A 19707-nucleotide genomic window follows, 5' to 3' on the forward strand; every position below is an offset into this window, starting at 1 on the left:
AAACTATAACTTTTCTTGCTTTGGTTTTCCGGGTAGAAAACAAAATCAACAAAACAAAAGAAATAATCAGAGCGGTGACTGGAAATACTATAGAACAGGGGTTCTCAAGATGTGGTCCCAAGACCGTCTCAGATGCTTAATGAGATCAAAGAGGTTTTCCTAATACTAATAAGATGGGGTGGTTTTTTTTTGTCTTTTCACTCTCCTTGTCTCAAGAGTGTACAGGATTTTTCTAGATGCTATGTGATGTCCTCTGCCAACATATTGAAAGCAGAAGCAGATATTAGAATCTGTTTTCTGTTAAGCAAGACATTTAAGAGATTTATCAAATTATAAAACAATACCCATTTTCTCTCTAAATATTTGTTAGTTCTGGAAAACAGAATTATTTTTCATACAAGTAAGTTACATACATTAACATACAATGGAATTGTTATTTTTGCATGAATTAAAACATTTCAGAAGTTAGAAATTCAAACAAATATCATAAATATCAATAGTTATAACTCACATGTACAAAAGCTCATTAATGTCATCAATAGTTTGGGGGACTGTAAAGTGGTTTTGAGATTGAAAAAACTGAGAATTGCTGGTGCAGAGAGTGGGCAATATATGACATTAATCAGTTAGAATTTAAAATGGAAAATAGAAAACACCTAAGAATAACCTCACAGACCTATGTGACGTTTATAAGAATACTCTATTTCAGGATGTTGAAGGGGTCTCAGTGAATGGAGATTCATATCATGTTCTTAATAGGAAGTTTCACTACTATAATAGCCTTTATTCCCCTTAATTTATAGATTCCACATATATCTAAACAACTGACATGTTAAATCCACGAGAATGAAAATTTCTATAAAATTTAATGAAATGATTCTAAAGTTTATGCAAGAATAATAGGCTAGTGATTGCAAGAAACATTTTTAAAAGAAGCATGAGAGAGACCTGCCTTATCTGATATTAAAGTTAACATAGAAAGTCAGATAAGGAAAATCAACTCAAAACTAGCTTGATTGTACTGTGAATATATGTGTATATGTGTATATTTGTTTGCATTTAATATATGTTAAAAGAAACAGTGACCAACTTCACTAAAAATAAAGGGCATGTAAATGTGATAATTCTTATCCATTTGGTAAACATAAAATGTTAATGTTAGAGATAATATTGAAGAGTATTACTAAGTGTTTGTAAATTGTTGGGGGAGATTGTAAATTGTAACAAACTTCTTGGATAGCGACACACTAAATGCTTCAAAATATTCATAATCTTTAGCAGTAACTTTATTTCTAGAAATCTCTCTTGAGAAAATATTCAGAAATGAAATATATTTATATGAAAAATGTTTATAATACCCAAATTTTAGAATAGCATTATGTCTTTGTATTGGGCAATGACTAAACAAATACAGTAATGACAAGGAAAAGCTGCATATAGAATAATAATTTAAAATAGAGAATACATTTTATATATTTCGTAAACCCAGCTATGCAAAAAGTGTAGCAAAGTACTAGGAGTAGATTCCTTAACATGTCAATAGTGGTTATCTCTGGACTCTGGAATTACAAATGGTTTTTACCTTCTTTATACCTTTCTATATTTTTCTAAATTTTTTGCAATGAACGTATGTCATTGTTAAAATAAAGCATTACAATTCAATTAACTTTACATACAGCTGTTGAAATTTTAATTTGTAGATTTAAAAAAAATGAGATGAATGAGGCTTTGTACTGCATTTCAGCTCTAGAGTACTTGCTTTTTTCCATTTGACAATAAGTTCTCAAGTCGTGCCTCTGTTATTCGCATGGTACAGTTTTTGTCATTCACCAGCAACCTGTATTACCTTCGACAGCTCACTTTACCTCTTTGATCTCCAGTTTCTTTGCCTATCCAAAGATGTGTCTTCCAATTTTCACACCTGCAAACTAAGTGATGAAGATTTCTGAAACTCTCTTTCCTACGGAAATGTCTTATTCGAACAATCTCTGCCTCTTTTTCCCTGCACATTTTCTCCCAACAGATTCTCCTCTACTTTTAGTTCTTTGGAGCTCCCCTCTCCCCCCCAACACCTGATGATTGAGGAGGGATTAAAATGTCACCCTCTTTCTGTCTGTGGGTCCTACTCAAGACAGCGTCCAGAGCCTAGTGTCCCTGTGTGAATATTGCCGACTGATTGTCACCTGTGGGTCCTTGGTGATACTCATGGTTATAGAATTTGTAAAAATCGGGATGCATTCTAAGAATCTAGATATAAATGGCCCGACTGAAGTTTGATAGTAAATTGTTGTTGCCTTTTTCTTCTCCTCTGAGCCTGTTTTGTTGGACCTTATCGATGTCCGCTGTCTGCAGTTACTACGTCCCGGACTCAGCTACATATGTTTAACATGCAAAGCGATTAGGACTTTGGAAATACTTGTATTTTTTTTTGGTAAAACTCTTTGTTATTTAAATTATAGTTTGCCATCTGATATTTTAATTCTGTGTTTACAAAATATACATTGCTACATTTAGTTGTTAATGTAAATAAATCACTACATATGTTAATGGATGATGATATGAATGCATATTGGTACAATATAAGCTTTGTGAAGATCCATTCCTATAATATCAAATATAATTCAATTAATACATTCTTTAGAATGAAGTTGTAATCTATATTGTATACTTTAAATGGAAAGCCGAACCTGAAAATGGTTCGAACCTAAATGTTTGTTTAATTAGTCATCTGGGGGGGAATATATGCTGTTTGATGCCTTCCTGTGATTCATGTGTACTGATGAATTTCTTTTTAAACTTGCAGCAAATAGTGGCAGCAATAAATGCAGGGATTATACCATTAGGAAACACCTCCAATCAAATCAGTCACTGGGACTTGGGAAGTTCCTTCTTCTTTGCTGGCACTGTTATTACAACTATAGGTAGGAGACAACTTATTTTGTTTTTTTAATTTCGGTACAGCTTGTGAGCTAAAATTCATTTGTTTGAATTTTTTTATTTTTTTTACAGTCAGTCAACATGGTCTGTGTGTGGTAGAAAACTAGATTTTAGTAAATTGATTTGGGGAAGAGGGTTTAAAGGTTTGCACAAGGAAATGATGAAGATGAATTAGTTATCGTTTCCGAGCACTGAGTTGAGTTTACAATGTGTCTGAAACTCCAGAGAAGGGCAGTTGCCCTTTGGCTAGTGGATAGGAACGCCATGAAATGGCTTAAATTATAATTGGGGCGTCGAGTAGTTTTGAATTTTCCTGCATCTCTGATTCTTTGTTTGTAGAAAGAAAGGATTGGAGTCCAATTTTGACTTTTGTTTTCATTATTTGATATCAACTTTTCCAACTTATAAATTTTAACTCTACAGTAGTTCAACGGATTGTTCCCATTCTTCTATGCATGTCTATTATAATTACCTCAAGACTGTCTTTTCATACATTATGTGTTTCCAATAGCATATGTATATTTAAAAAATTAACACTGAAAGAATTAAGGTTTAAAGCCTTGCTCTTTTGCCTTTTAATCATGTTGTTCATTATAGTGTTAAAAGGGCACATAGTGGAACACAGTCTCTTTTTGGGGCGTGAGTGTGCATATACTCAGCACCTCTGGGCAGCAGAATGGGTACATGTAGATGACTTCTCTCCTGTTAGCCATTGAGTGCCCAAGGAACACGCAGTAGATGTAAGCGCAGCCCCCACAGCGCAGCCCTATTTGCCACGCTGAGGGGACCGGGAGGAGTGATAGCTGTCTTGTTGAAAGGAAAGAGGTCAGTTTCAAGCATAATTTTCAAGAGAGGGAAGGAAATTGGCTCATCACAGTTACGAAGGAATTTTAAGAATACATGTGCAAAACCGAGTTCTGCCCTTCCATGTGTGTTTGTGAGGATATGTCCTCTCGGGGGCCTGATCGCTGATTTTGGGGTGTGAATTAAGATTCTACAAATTTTATTCTTTGATGTCAGTGACAAATGACAACTGAAGTGTAAAAGGTTTTCATATCGGGACTTTATAGCAAAGTCATCAAAGTCATAAACAAGAACACATGGGCAATTTATGGATGAACTCTCGCTTAAAATTTTCCTCTGAGAGGAATTTGTAGTGACCTGTCATTAAGCAAATCCACTGTAATACCTTGTGCTGGGTCACTTGTCGGTGAAATAAATACCTTAGCGTGTTGACTTTTGCCTTTGTTACGAGGTCAAGGAACTATGTTTACTCTTACATTCCCATTAGCCGGGTCAAAAAGTTGTGTGGCTGTGAAAATCTGGAAGAATGGCAACCTCGATTTCTAACCATAATGACAGGTTACCCTTGGAACTTAGACATCATGGCCATTTCTACTATGGAAATGACTGTTTATTGTGGAAACTACTTAGAGTCTGGGAGGAAAAAAAGCACACAGACTGAGTGAGAATGGTTTGTTTCCGCCCAATGAAAGCTCAAACGTCCAAGTTGGAACTCAGGACCATCACTGCGTTATTGCACAAGAGACTGAGTCACTATAAGGACTTATTGTTGCGTCGCATGTTTATAAACAGTCTCATTTTTCGAATCCCAGATTCAGTAAGTTTTGCAGACGTATCCTTCAACACATGAGAAAATAAACCATTATTACCAGCCTTACCTTAAATTATAGCCATTAAGCACGGTAACCGATTATTTAGGTTGGTGAGGTAGCTGCCCGATGGCCCAGATCGCCTCCTACTGTTCTATCTCGGGCTTCAGTCTTAGGTGGATTAGGTTCTTCTAGGTCATCTAAATTTATTTCCCGATCTTTTACTCCTAGGTCAAGGCTACCTCCTCTGACCTTGGACTAGATTATGGTCTAGGGCTGGGTAGACATTTTGACCTCTTTCACAGGTGTGCATTGGATATCCAAATCATTATTCAATAAAATGTATAGTGTAATTACTAATACTGCTAATGATAATAATTGTGTGAGCCCTGAAGCGGGTTTTAGCAATCGTAGGAATTGTAACCTCTAGCATGACCTGCATTGTATTAGTTATTTAAAAAGAGAACTTGAGACAGTTTGAGAGAATAAATTGCAGTGGGTTTTCTAAGCTGCCTGGTACAGGCGGTGCTTCATGGAGCTGCATTGGCTGCGGTTGCCCAAGATTTTTGTCTTCAGCGTTATTGATTTGCCTAAGAAGCCAAAGTGACCCTTGCTCTTCAATGGAAATATGGCCAAGAGAAGTTCAATTATACAAAATGGAGTGTTAACATTTAAGGACTAATTTTAGAGAATCTCTTCATATGTCTATATACTCTTTCCAAAATCATACCTTTGCATACCCTTCACAAGTTCCATTCCATAGTCATACTGACTAAAATCCATTCTTGACTATTCTCTCTCTCTCATACTTCACTTTCAGTCAATTCTGTCGGCTCTGCCTTTAAAGGTGATCCATAATTTAACTGCTGCTCACCATTCAAACTGCCACCGTTTCGGTCCAAGACAGCATCATCTCAATGTCAGCATCCTTGTAGGAAGGAGCCTCTGCTCAGAACCGTCTGTGGTTTCCAACTCAATCAGAGCAAAACCCACCCTTCATTGCCCCTCTCACTGTAGACACATGTTCCGTGAGGTTAAGGGATTTTTAAGGATTGGAGCCTTTTCTGTACTCCCAGTGCCTGACACAGAGTGGGTGCTTAATAATTATTTTTTGGAATTAAAAACAAATAAGCATTCTAAATTGTATGAACTATGGCTTATTAGAAATGACATAACACTAAATTGTTATCTATTATACTAAATTCTTAGCTTTCAATAGGCTTTATTACTATTTTTGTTTGCTCATTTGTTGATTCCACAAATTAAAAAAAAAAACTATCACTGTGCTACTGTAATGGTAAAAGATAAGTTACTTGAGTTCAAGTTGTACATAGACGGGTCGAGGGGCCAGTGGGCCAATAATCATTTACCATCTAGTGTGTCAGCCCTACTTAAGAGCATTTAATGGGAGTGGATAGGAGTGACACCTTACATAGGTATTGGGGTATGTGGGTGGGTAAGGAAGGGGCAGAGAATACTTCCCTTTCCTTAGTAAATGTCCCAGTTGAGACTAGAAAGGCAGTTAGGAATTTTCCAGGTGAATGAAAGTGGAGAGGGAACAGTTGCGGCATTGGGAGTTCGCGTGGTTAAGATCAGGGGTCGGAGACTCTATGTTCGGTTCAGGAATTGCAAGTTATCTGGAACTACTGCTTGTCATTGACGGGTTCATGCTCAGGGCCAGGTAAATCAGTGAGTCCCTGTCAGTACCTCCCGTTGGATCGGCGCTACTTCTGCCACTGCCCGGGGTGGAAAGGACACGGTCCCTGCTTGAGGTCCAACTAGTGAGATAAAATTTACATGTATGAAGTAACTGAGTAATAACAGAAACAGGTATAATCCCACGTTACATGGAACCATGGACTGAGCGCCATGAGACTTGAGACCAAGGAAAGGTCATCTGGGCTGGATCTGGGCGGAAAGGCTTAATGAGAGAAGTTGAATGTGAACTATGCTTTGAAGAAAACATTTTGGTTTCGATTGATGAAGGGGAAAGAGCCTCCCAGTCTGTGACCTGGCTAAGCAAAAATGCAAAGAGAGGAATGAACTTGATTTATGTTGATGATAAAAAAGTAAGTATCTGGGCATGCCAGGGGAATTGTTTAAAGGGATAGTGGAAATGTTACTGACTGACTCCGATGGGAAGAGTACAGTTGAATATAATCTGAGTTTTGTGAATTTTGGACTTACTCTAAGACAGAACATGGATTTTTTTTCTCTTTTAGCAAGTGAAGGGACAGGGTAAAAGTGACATTAGAAGGTGTATCTGTCAGGAGGGGCTCCATGGAGACTGACAGCTAAGAGGCAATTAGGAGGCATTTCAGTGACCCATGGAAGGAGCACGAGAGTACAGACTGGGGTGATTTGGGCGGCTGTGAACGAGAAGAGTAAGACACAGTGTGAAAATAATTAGACGCAGGAGTCATCAGGCCTTGGTGGAGAGGAGAGGAGTGGAGAGGAGTCGAAATATCGAATGTTGAGGTATGTATTTAGGCAGCAAATTTGCAATTCATAGAGAGAAGTGGTCAGTCCTATGAAGAAAAAGGAGGGAAAAAATGACCCAGATTTTATATGTTGTATTATATGAGGAAGCTTCATTTTAGGATCTCCCCACCTCAGTTTTTCTTTGTTTATTTTTTTTATTCAGGCAGATTAGGAATACAGGTGGGCAGGCTACTTCTTGGAGCTTACACTGGGGTTGAAGAGACCAACAATCAATTATTGACACATTAAAACACATGACCATGATCAATGGCCATACATACTACACAGGAAGTTCATGTGCAGTGATAGAGAGTAGATAGCGGAGCCGGGTAGACAGTGGGAAGTGTTCTAGAGGAGGCTGATTCACCACCTCTGAGCAGGTGACATTGAAGCTGAAACCTGGAGGACGGAAAGAGACAGTTAGGTAAAGAAGAGTGAGTGCCAAACAAGTTCAGGCAAAGGGGTCAACAATGGCAAAGACCCTGGAAAGAGCAGCTTTGGACATGTTCAAGGAATACGGATAGGTCCATATGGCAGAGCCTAGAAGGAGCAAGGTTGGCAAGATTACCCTATTTTGCTACGTATAATGCACACTTTTTTAGCTCAAAGTTTTGAGGGAAAAATAAAGATGTGCGTTATACAGGGGTATAATGATTACATATCATAGGCAAAACGGGTATAATACTCCCATGTGTAGTGCATGCAAAAATGTGGCTGCTCATTATACACTGCAAAATACGGTAGGTAGCAAGAGCCAGAGGGCGCAGGACCTCATAGGTCAAGGCAGCACTGCAAATTCATGGGCAAGTCCTGAAAGGCAAAAGCAGAAGAGAGGCAGGATGGGACCCTGGCTGCCATGCAGAGGGCAAAGGGGGAAGCAGGGAGACTGGGGAGGTCATTGCATTTATCCATGGGTGAGAAGATGCTCACTTGAATGAAGGAGGTGACAAGGGGTAGGGTGAAAAGTGGACAGATACATGATTAAAAAAAGAAAGCTTCCTGATGGACATATACGTATCTCTGAGAAGACTGCCATAGGAGCATTAGTATTTTAAACTTTGTTATTTTAAAGCTAATAGGAAATTGCTTACACTGTAGGGGAGACTGTTGACAAAATGATGTAATGGACAACTGTGTTCCATTTTGAGGTCAATTTAAAGATTGGAATAAAAGGTAAGATGATTTTATTACCCAAAAGCATTAACCATAATAAAATTTCCCCCAGTGGAAAGTAAATTGGAAGCCAGGGCTGAGGTCTGCCCAAGCTGACCCCTCAATCATCTTGATCTCTGACTGTCAGAATAATGCACAGCCACAAGGGCACCACTAAGGTCTAGGGCAGCCTCACGACCTGAAAGCGTCACGTTAAGTCTTATGGAAAGCGTTTCCTTGGAGTGGCTGTTCTCATCGTTACAAAGGACTCTTGTTTTCTACCACCTGAGTATAGAGGTTGAATTCGTGCAGTCTCTATGTTTAGTTTTTCTGTATGTTGAAGCAGCCATGGGGACTTTTAATTTGCTTTTACCTAGGTCGAATTGCTAATGTTGTCATGACAATTGTCCCAGATTTCCTATGAACCCATATTTTGCCTATGTAGTAAAATGCTTAATGATTAGAAAATTAAAATAAAATTAAGAAAACAGGAAAAAAATTAAAGGTTTGGAGTAATTTTAACAAACAGTTCCAGATTTTTATCTTCTTTTTAGAAGAGGCCAATTTTGGAAACGCAGAGGTTACATTGTAAGCGGTAAAGCCTCATACACGTCTTCAGCAGGGAGTCTAGGACCTTGCTGTTGGATACGATAGAAAACTGCAACCTAAAGGGTGAGGGGAAATTGTAAGAGTATTTTCTGTTCAACTTTGTGATCTCAGGGAGCCACTCTCTGAACTTGGGACTGAATACTCTTGAAGCAGTGGTGTAGAATTTGCCAGGAAGCGTTTTCCTAGGGGATGATGTCATGGCAACTCCGGCGGTTGGGTGTTATCTTATTAATTTAGTACACCCATAATTCTGTGGCGTTTCACTAGTCTCTTGGCTCTTCTCAGAAAACTGCGTATTGGATTTTGGAACTCATTTTAAAGAAAAGTTAAGGTGCTTTGAGGCAGCCAGCCTGAAAGGCAGATAATCTTGCAAGGCGACTTCCAGCCCTGACTCTACAATCTCATTGCATTTTTCCTCGTGCCCTTTTGTTAAAGTGTATGCTAATTGTTCCTAAGTACGTAACTCTGGTATCGGGCAGTTGAAATGCAGATGTTGACCTTAAGACATTGTTTTAGCTTTTTGATGTTCTGTTTCTCTTCCCGTCCACTTAAATTAATGGAAATAATACCCGCCTCGGGTTAACAACATGTGTTCCTGTCGTTCAAAATCTTCATGTAGGTTTATTTATTTTCTAAGTTACAATGCATTTCTCAGAGAATATGTCTTATGAATGGTCGTTGAGTTTGCAGAGTTCAGAATTAAATTTGATAGGCAATATAGCTGAAATAGTGCACTAACAATGTTGTCAACTCCAAAACAATCATGACATAGGTTAGTCATCTTCTCTTTTTATTACGCACGTCTGTGACATCAGTGACAAAGAGGTTCATTTCAGAGCACCTAGTAGTCAGAATCCTAGAGTCTTGTGCTCATTGGAAGGATTAGGGATGTAATCCTCTCAGGAGTGAAAAAGCTTTTTTAACTTTCTTTTGTAGGAGAACACAGAGCCAGAGACTATAAATCTAACAGAAACTGGACGCCCCAGTGGGAGAGGGCTGGCTATGGTATCAGCATACTAGTCATTCATATCTTGGGTGTGTTCAAGTCAGGAATTGCTTGTATTCTGAAACAAAAGATGCTTTACTATATTTCTGCATACTTTTGAAAAGTTTGCTGTAACATCTGTCAAATTTTGTGATAAAAAAATTACCCAAAAATTGGAAGCAAAGAATTACCATGATTTTCATGCCCTGAATAAATACAGAAACTATTTTTTTTCTTGTCTTTCCCTCCCTTCCTAACCACTAAAATCCAGCGCTGTTTGTCATAAAATATAGATTTTATAGAACACCTAACTGACCATCAGCCATGCAGGTATGGCTCTGGATGTGATTGAAACTAGGTGAGATAATTATCAGAAAAATACTTTTTGTGACTGTCTCAAGTATTTCATTTGATAAGGAAGGAATGTAATAACATTTGTGTGGGCCTGTCTGCTTTGAGCTAGTAATTATGCTACATATTTCTGAACCTTTTTAAAAAAATTTTAGACTTGTGCAATCTGACTCTTGGAAAATTGGCATTGTTATTTACGTGGTACTGTAAGTATAGCATGATATTTACAAAAGAAGTATCTGTGTGAATGAGGGTCGTATGTGCCCATTGTGGTTTGAATGCACATCAAATACAATGCAGACATGACTGAGTCCAAATGGAAAGGAATTCCATGCAGCCAACTCTTGATTGTGATGTCCCACTGGGGGAAATACAGGGTGAGGCAAAAGTAGGTTTACAGTGGTTTGCATGGAAAATAATACAATAATTAATATAAGATGACGCAAGAATAAACTGTTCCATGTTCTCAAACTGTAAACCTACTTTTGCCCTACTCTATATTGACAATGTGAATAATTCAAACTCACAGGTCACCCAAAAATGCCCATTAATTGCTAATCAAATTTCTTTCTCTTCCTCCTTCTTTTTTATGGGCTAGTTGAGTGTTATACCTGTCCTGTCGGTGCTTCAGTTTCCTTAGTGAAGGTGCTAAGCAGCAAGAAAAGGAAAAAGAAAATAATGGGTATAAAATAAGTCACAATCTGCCTCAATAGCTTGTGTTCAAAAAGAACACGTGTATTAATAGGTAATTCCAGTGGTGCCTGTAGGTACCTTAATGGAAACTATCCTGTAACTTAATTTGATGCATAAAAAAGAGGTGTAGACATGACCTCCTAATAAATATCAAACTACAGCTAAATAATATGTTGTATGTTTTCATGCAGGCACTTAGCCTAATATTACGTACATAGTACAGCTTAGAGTGACAATATTTCTCCCTATTGTTTTTAAAGGAGTGACACAGGTGAAGGAACATCAGATTTTATTTCAGAAGATTTAATTTTAGTTTTGTCTTTGCTGTGAGCTAGGGTTGTAGTCTTGGGCAGATCACAGTTCCCTTACCCCTGTTTTTGTCAATTGTCAAGGGCGTCAAGCCCTTCTCACAGTCAGAGTTGGTGTGAAGGTTAAATAAGATTATAGATGTGAAAATGGTTTGTGCCCTGGATGCCAGTATACTAACTTAGAGTAAGCTGGTTTTATTATTAATGTTTATTTTATGAAAATGAGCCCATATTATCTTTTGCGCACTTGTCGATATTACTGATATCAACAAAGAAAAAAATACATTCTTTCTTAAAGCTTTGAATACCCTCCTTGCAGGTTATTTGCTATTCAAACTAATTTGGCTCCTACTGTGTTATTGAAGGTGATTATGTTCTGGAACTACCTTCTTATATATAGAGTGGTTACATCAGGGAAACTGTCTCAAACTAGAAATAAATTCGTAAAATTATAATCTGAGCTTTTTCTGCGGAGATTTTGCTGTTCTTGATGGTATTATTTAGGGATTCCACTGGCATTTAGGGTATTTTAGTAATGATCATTTACTAAGGCCAAAACAATGATGATAAAAACATTCCAACCTCTTAGGAAAATAAATTAAGAGACTTGAGTTTATTTTTGATGCAGGGACAAAATAACGCAGGGGTCAGCAAACTATGGCCCTAGGGCAAGGCCCAGTCTGCCACCTGTTAGGCCCTTGTTAGGGCACAGCCACCCCCATTTCTTTTCGCTTTGGCTCCGGCTGCCTCTCTGCGAGGATGATGGCGTCGAGTAGTTCCAACAGAGGCCTCATGGCCTGCAAAGCTGAAAATGTTTGCCACCGGGCCCTTCACAGGAGAAGTTTGCCAGCCAGGGACTACAGAGAAGAGGGTAAAGCAAAGAAAAAGAATGAAAGGTGTAAATGGAAGACCTGGATTGGAGTTTTGATTCTAATATACAGTCAGTGTGTGACTTGGACTACATCATGGAGCTACTTTTCTGAGTTGTTTCCTTCCCGTGAATGGTCTAAATAACTTCCTAATTGGTGATTAATAATAAATGTGCTTGATATCTCATAGGATTTTATGAAAATGCAAAGGATAATATATTCAATAATGTTTAATGAACTACTATGTGTATAAGATTCATCTTTTTAAAAAAGGATATGCTATATTTCTCTCTTTGTCTTTCTTGTTCTGTAAAGGCTGAAATAAGCTTTGTGACTTCATTTCTGTAAATGCCTGGAAGGTACATGGATAAGCTTTAATGCTTCATAATCGTGTCTTCTGGAGAAAGGGCCCACAGTGTACATCAGATGCTCGAAGGAGTTCTTGATTCTCATAGGGGTTTAAAACTATTGGCTTGAATAATTCTGCTTTTCAGAGCGATGAAAAATGTAATTTTTGCGGCACTTCACAAATGAAGAGAAAGGATCACGTCAGAAACCAGTAGCAATATGTTCATGTCGTTTAAGCAGATTAAATCATGACTTAGAGGACTGAGGATGGAGCTCAAAAGAAAACCACGTGAAACTACGTTTCTTAAAAATAAAAAACAGTCTTATTCTATTGCTGAGCTGAGTGATATTATAGCATCAACTATTCTCAGTTCTGTCAGGCCCTGCAGACTGAAAACCATAACATGACGAAAAGTGTTATAGTTTAGAACACTCAAGTCCAGTCTCTATCCATGACTTTCTGGGTTTAACCAATTCCGGCGTTGGGAAAAAAAATCAAGGAAATGCAGTGTAAGTGCCAGAGAAAGAAGTCAACATATTCTTTGAGGGACAAGTTTGGGGGTAGAAATTGTGGATTTCTGATCATGGGAAGGAGGTTGTTATGATAAAGGCATTTTTAATTATGGGTAACGACAGGAAATAAAGATTAGCAAGGACCTGATTGTAAATCCCACTTAATAAACTCTTGGTCTTCCTACAATGTCTCCTGGTTCGGTTTTATAACTATTTGCTGAAAATCTGAAGATGTGCAATGCTAATTGCCAAGTTCATGCAGGCTCTAGGGAAGATACCTAAAGCAAGGGAGCTTCAGACAGGTGAAAACTGCCCTACCTTACTATCTCCACATAATAATATATTTTGAAAATTTTATCACTTCCTGAAGATTTGCCTCACTGTTTTAGCAGCTGCATATTATTCCAGTTTAAGAATGTGTTGTATCTTCATCCTTTTTGATGATCACTAGCTGTTGTCGCTATTATCCTGCATTGGATATTTAAATGCTACAGACCATATATAATAAATATGCTATATTTTCTTTTACCCAGTACCACTTTTTAATAGTCCTTTTGCACTATGCTTGTTTTTTTAAAAAACATTATGATTGGTCTATCAAATTTCATAAGTCTTTTTATATATGGCAATATGTGATTAATAGGAAAATTGAAAAATGCAGAAATATATAAAAAAGGAAAATAACTAGATATGACCATGTTTATTACAGTGACTTTCCTGTATATGGTTGGTATAGGTGCTCTCACATCATGATTACTGATTTTTAGAGATAGTTAGCGTGCTGATCCTCTGACTCTTATGGATGTTATAAATGTGAGCTTGTTGGCATTGATATTTGTCATTGAATGGCTTATTAGTTTTTCAAATTAAACAGATGAAAATAAAACGCAGACCTTTTAATATGAACTTCAAATATAGAGAAAGTCATCACTTAGTATACTTGTCATTTATAAAGGCTGCTAGTCACACCACGCTGCTCTACTTTTGTAAAGGGAAGAAAAGTTTGGTTCATTTATTCTCTCAACAACATGATTCAGTCATTTAAATGGTCGCGTCATCCAGGGTAAGATGCCAAATGGGTGACTTAAGCTGTGAGACAAAGAATGCAGCATGCCACATAAATACCTTCTTATCGATATTATGAGCATTCATCTTGCAAAAATTGTCTTCAGCCAATTTTTTCAGTGTGAGCGGAATAAATATTTACATATTTGCGAATAGCTTTCTTTTGCTTTGTACAATGGTCAGGGATAAAATTCTTGGTTTGCAACTTTTTCTTGTCACAACTGTAGATATTTCTCTATTTTTCTTTTGTCATTTGCTGTTACACAGGAGGAGTTTGATGCTGGCCTGGTTTTTCTTCTTTTATTGGTAACCTGCTTTCCTTAACTGCCTCCCCCCCACCCCCACCCCCACTTTTATAGATCAGAGGTTTTCTTTTAATCTTACACTGGTTTCGTTTATTTTGTTTTAGGGACACTGACAATTGTTATGTCGTTTCTCTGTGCTCTTTATTTATCATTTACTTCTTAAAATTTTTTCTACCTTTATTCTTTTCTGCAATTCTGGAAAATCTTTTATATTCTGTAAGCTGCGGCACTGATTAGGCTTTCCGCTATTTTAATTCTTCTCCTTCACTATCTAGAATACAGACTGTAGTTTTGCAGGTGGACATTTAGCTTCCTTTCACTATTATCATACCCATCTCTTTTTCTTTACTTAATTTGTCTTTAGATCCTAGTGAATTCATTTTTTGTTGGTTTAGGCTCCAAATTATGGATATGATATTTAATTCTCTCTTGTGGTTTGCAAACATTTTTCTGGGTCCTGCAGGAACACCATCGTCAGAGACACGCTCTTCCTAATCATCTAGTCTTTTACTTAGCAGACATTTACTGAGTGACTGTTGAGTAGTTTCTAGGTGGTTGGAGTACATCAAATCAATGGGCCAGAAAACTGACCAGAGACTAACTAAGGAAGTAAGTTATATAGCATGTAACGTGTTAATTATAGCTTTAGGGGGAAAATAGACCAGAATTAATAGGCTGGGAGTGGGAATTGGGAGTCTAAACAATGTTTTTTTTTTTTTTCCCTGTGTTCTACATTACTTTTTCCATTTTGGATTTGTTTTTCTAATCTGTGGACATAGAGTAGGGATGGGGCCTCAAATTCTTTCTACCTAATTCAGCATAGATAGGCTGGATAACAATCAAGTATATACTTAGTATGTTCCAGGCACTCTTGTAAGGGCTTTATGTATGTCAGACGTGTTCATCCTTGTAACACCTGTATAAGGTATTTGCTATCTTTACTCCCACTTTGGGATAAGTAAATAAAGGTATTGAGAGATTAAATGATGGAGCTAAGTTATGAAGTGAGTATACAGCATTAATAGGGTTTTAAACCCCCAGATCCTGGCTGCCATGTTGGCGCTTGTGACCTCTGAACTGTATCGCACCATATGTTGAGAAGAGTAAGATATATGTTTTATACCATAAATGTTAAGTGAACTGATGGTATCTGTTCACCTTGCTCTCCTAATGGTTAGAGACTTAGTACTAAGACTCTACCTTTCTAGGTGAGGGGACTATACTAGTTACCTTTGGAAAATTTACAAGTGATTTGTAAATATCAAATTAAGCAAAGTGTATCTGTCTTTACACTATGTGAGGAAACTTGATATGATATTGAGGCTACTTGGCTTTGCCTCTGATGTTGAGAATATAATTTTTAAACACATAAAGGTACATTTTTACTTTTTTTTTTTTACAGAGTATCTTATAAAAATTAAGATACACCAATAAATTAGTTTGGAGATATTTGTCAAAATCAGAGAACGCAGGGGAATCTAATCTCAGGCTAGAGATGAATCTGAAAGATGCTAATGGATGTTGAATTTAATCTGAGTTTAACTGATAACTCTTAATGATTTTGGTGACCCAGCCTCAGCTGCCATCGCTCAAGTTCTGTGCCTGGGTAATTATGCATCTTCCAGGTGGGCCGCAGTCACACTCTCTCCCTCCTGTCTCACCCTGACAGCAGTTGATGAGTTTTGAATTACTGCCCGAAGGTAATAGCCAGGGCAAGTGTAGTTCCTTACACTGTAATTTCAAGTTCAATTGTGTTCAATATAGACACCCAACAATCAAAAACTTTACATTTTATCTCTTCAACGTATGCTACCTAATTACCATCAGTACTTCCATTTTCTTGGCCTTAGTTTTTCATATATGTGTAATGATGGAGTTAGGATTCAATTGGCCATTTCAACTTTTACATCTTAGAATTTTGTTTTAAAAACTCAGATGCCCTTTCCCGCTCATTCGTGGTACTCTGTACCGTGAATACAGAAAAGTAACAAGTCGTCTCAGAGAAGATACTGTCTAGCAATCCTGTGAGAGATGTCAGAGTAGTTGCTCGAAAACAACAGGCTTTGCTGTGATCCCGCTGTTCCGTTCAGCACCGCTAATCAGAGCGCAGTTTTCTGAGAGTGGCAGGGCCTGCCTGGCTGTGACAGTGACGGGCGAATCACAGTAACTGAGAGCACTTGCATTCTGGGTGGTCTGATTGGTAATAGCTGTCTTTGTTCCTGTGAAATCTGCAAAGTAAAGAGCATGAAAAAGGATGTTGGCTCAACTCCTCCTTACTTTAATCGTGTTTCTGGGGGGAAAGCAGCAGCAGCAGCACCATCTTTACCAGCGTTATTTTTATCAACAGTGGACACTTAATCAGTGGCACTAGCTGAGCCATGCTTTATTTATGGTGAAGAAAGTGGCGTGAAGTGGCTAATACTCATGGACTCACCCTGTGCCAAGCACCAGACTAATTCCTTGATGTGTATTATCTCACATAATCCTGATTACTTTATACACATGGGGAAACTGAGGCACCAAGAGGTGTTGTGTTTTTTTTAAGTAATTTTCTCAGTTGCGGAATGGCAAAGCTAGGATTCAAACCCAGATGTTTGGGCTTAAGAGCCTACAGCCTTAACAACGTTGCTGTATTGCCCTCACTGTACTTGAAAATAAACTTGAATGAGTCTGTTTGCAATTAAGGAAGTACACTACAAATCAAAGGTAGCATAGCTTTCTCGACAATTCAGATTACTATCCACCAAGATCCAGCTTTCTAAAATGAAAAAAGTCAACATTTGTATTTATTATATCTATTATATTACTTTTAGGGTAATTTGACGATAGATGAGTTGCATAGTTTTATCATTTTACTGCTCATAGTGTGAAACAAAAAAGTATTCAGTGACACTGTTAAGGACGGCAGGACAGACTTTATTTAGGACTATCGTGAAAGGTCAGGGATACGCAACGGAATTTTGTGAAAGGGGAGAGGGATTGGGCTCAACTCTTCAACAAGGCAAAGTGCAAATTCATAACCAAGGAGCAGGAAGTAGGGTCAGCAGATTGCAAATTGTAAGGGAAGATTAGGGGTAAGGGGGGATTTTGACTAAAAGGACCTAATAGGGTTCTTGCTGAAGGCCCATCAGGCGGATCAGATATCACCTGGGTGGTGGTGGCAGATGAGAAACCTCATCAAATATCAAGGATGATCAAATATTGAGGATGGGGATTTCTGGCTAAACTGAGTTAGCAGGATTCTTGCTAGAATTAGACTTCACAAGGAAGGCCACGGGACCGCAAGGCTTAATGACAAAGACAGCTCAGAACAACCTGACCAAAATTTGGTCAAGGAGAGAATCTTTGCCAATAAATAGCATAGTTTAACTTATTGCTTTCATGGTTTATTGTTTGATGGCAAGTATGATCAGGAATACAACATCAAATCCTACTGAAGTTCCTATAGGAAAATCCTTCGGAAGTGTGATTTCCAGGAGCTCCATTGTCATGGACGTTCAGATTCCAGACTTATGGTCTCTGCCAATAAGTGGGAAAGCATCAGTTGTCCTGGGGTAAGGGGAGAATCAGTGAACAAGAGGCGGTTAAATAGCACATGAATTACAGCCGTTTCTACATGGATTATTTCATTACACCTTGAACAGATCTGTTTATTGTTTATTGGCTTGAGCCTCGGATAAAACAGTTGGCCAACATTTAGGGTCACGTTTTGTTAAGACTGCACATCTTTAAACACTTGCTATCAAACACAGAGGAGTGTGGTGTTCTCGCAGTAAGTGGCCTGTGGGGCCTGAGAAGGATCTTGAGATGAGCTGTGTCACTTCTTCCATGTCCTGTTCACTGCAGTAGGCTGTTGCCAACCCGTGGAACAGTGAGTGACCGTCTAGTGGTATTCCAATGCAGTGTTACCCCTGCTCCCCCTCATGATCCCTCTCCCTCCTCCCCACCCCCCACTTACCAAGCACGTATTAGCGCAGGTGAAAAGGGGCTAGGGTGCGAACCCACGTGTTGAAGAAAGAGCTGGGGAAAGTAGGAAACAATATGCAGATGGATTATTATTGTTGTTCTTTGGCAAAATTCCTTGGCAAGGGGATTCCATCCTTCAGCTGCAGTTACGTCTTGTTAGCAAAAAGTGTTTGGTGGAAACTCATTCAATACACAACGTAAGGAACATAATCTCTCAAAATTGCAATTTTACAACTGTGATGTAGGATTTTATTATGTAAGTTGCAACTAAAGGTAGCAAGGGAGCCATCTCGTGAAATACTGTTTCAACTGCAGGCACAAGGCTTCTGGGCCGAGAGGGAGTCTGGCTGTTAAAGTAAAAACTAGATGTCAAAACAGTCCTTTGATTTGGTTATTTTAATCGAGACCTTTGTTTTGATGCACCTCCATATTCCTTCCCAGTGTCACTAGGTGAAACAGCAGGCATGGCCAGACATGGTCCATACTCTGTGGTTATATAATTGAGAAAAACTTTGGGGAACACTCTCTCTCGCCTGGATCCCAAATGCTTGCTTTGGAAATCCCAGCCTTAACATTTAGTATGTTTAATCTTGAACACAGAACCCCACTTCACTAAACCTCAGCTTCCGCATTCAGGGAGTGGGAATAATTAGTTGTCCCCAAGTCCCATAGGGTTGGGAACGTCAAATTAAGTGTGCACAGAAAGGGATTAGCACTACATCGGGCACGTGGGGGCTGGGAAAGAGGCAGGCTTCTGTGAAAAAAAAAAGCTCCATGAAGAAAGTCTTTATAAGACAGTCCATGAGGCGTTAAAGAAAAAGGCCACTCAAGGAGAGTGGCAGGACGGGGTTGCCACTGACGTTACCTGGAGTCAGTCACCTGAATTACTGTAGGGAGGGGCGTGGAACAAGTCTGATTATCTTTTAAAGGAAAAGTGCTATTCAGAAGTCAACTGAACATATAACCCATGTGCAGACGAGATTCCAGAGGATGATGAGACAGCCCAGGAAGGGACGTCCTCCTGTAGCTAACGCCGCTGTTTCGGTGGGAGCCTCGATGCACCAGCTGTTTGAGAGCATTTGAGGGCCAAGCTCTGAAACGTCATCAGTTACTCTTGGAAACCTCCACACTTCGGATGAGAGACTGCCAGAGCTTCTTTTTCCTACCGTCCTGTCGTCCTATCGTTTTGTAGGCCTGGTAGTGGTTCCCATTATTCTGGAGGACATTTTAGTTAATACTTTGTATTTCTAGTGTTTTAGCCAAACATTGCTGAACTTGCTTATTCAACCTCCTCAATCTCCTATCCACCTTGCTATTAATACTATAACCAGTTGTGTACTTTGGTGTTTATGTGTTTGTGTGTGTGTGCGTGTTTTGTAGTAAATACTTCATTCAATTTTTTGGCATTTTTTTTCTCATTTCTGTGCCTGCTTCTATTTCTCCTGTGCTGTGTTTTCCTTCTGGGCTCTTTTTTTTCTTCCTGAAATATGTACGTTCTCGAGCACACGTACC

General features: G+C 38.6%; 1 protein-coding gene across 3 annotated transcripts in view; it reads left to right on the top strand.

Annotated features, from left to right (window-relative positions):
- Window positions 1-19707, top strand: part of KCNK2 (potassium two pore domain channel subfamily K member 2) — an 89918-nt gene that overhangs the window by 17063 nt on the left and 53148 nt on the right. For all 3 annotated transcript variants that reach the window (XM_024551430.4, XM_024551446.4, XM_053915835.1), the window contains exon 3: window positions 2804-2921. In XM_024551430.4, the coding sequence (XP_024407198.1) occupies window positions 2804-2921 (118 nt within the window). The remainder of the gene's footprint in view (window positions 1-2803; window positions 2922-19707) is intronic.

Source organism: Desmodus rotundus, chromosome 12 (genome assembly GCF_022682495.2).
Source record: "Desmodus rotundus isolate HL8 chromosome 12, HLdesRot8A.1, whole genome shotgun sequence".
Taxonomy (NCBI): Eukaryota; Metazoa; Chordata; class Mammalia; order Chiroptera; family Phyllostomidae; genus Desmodus; species Desmodus rotundus.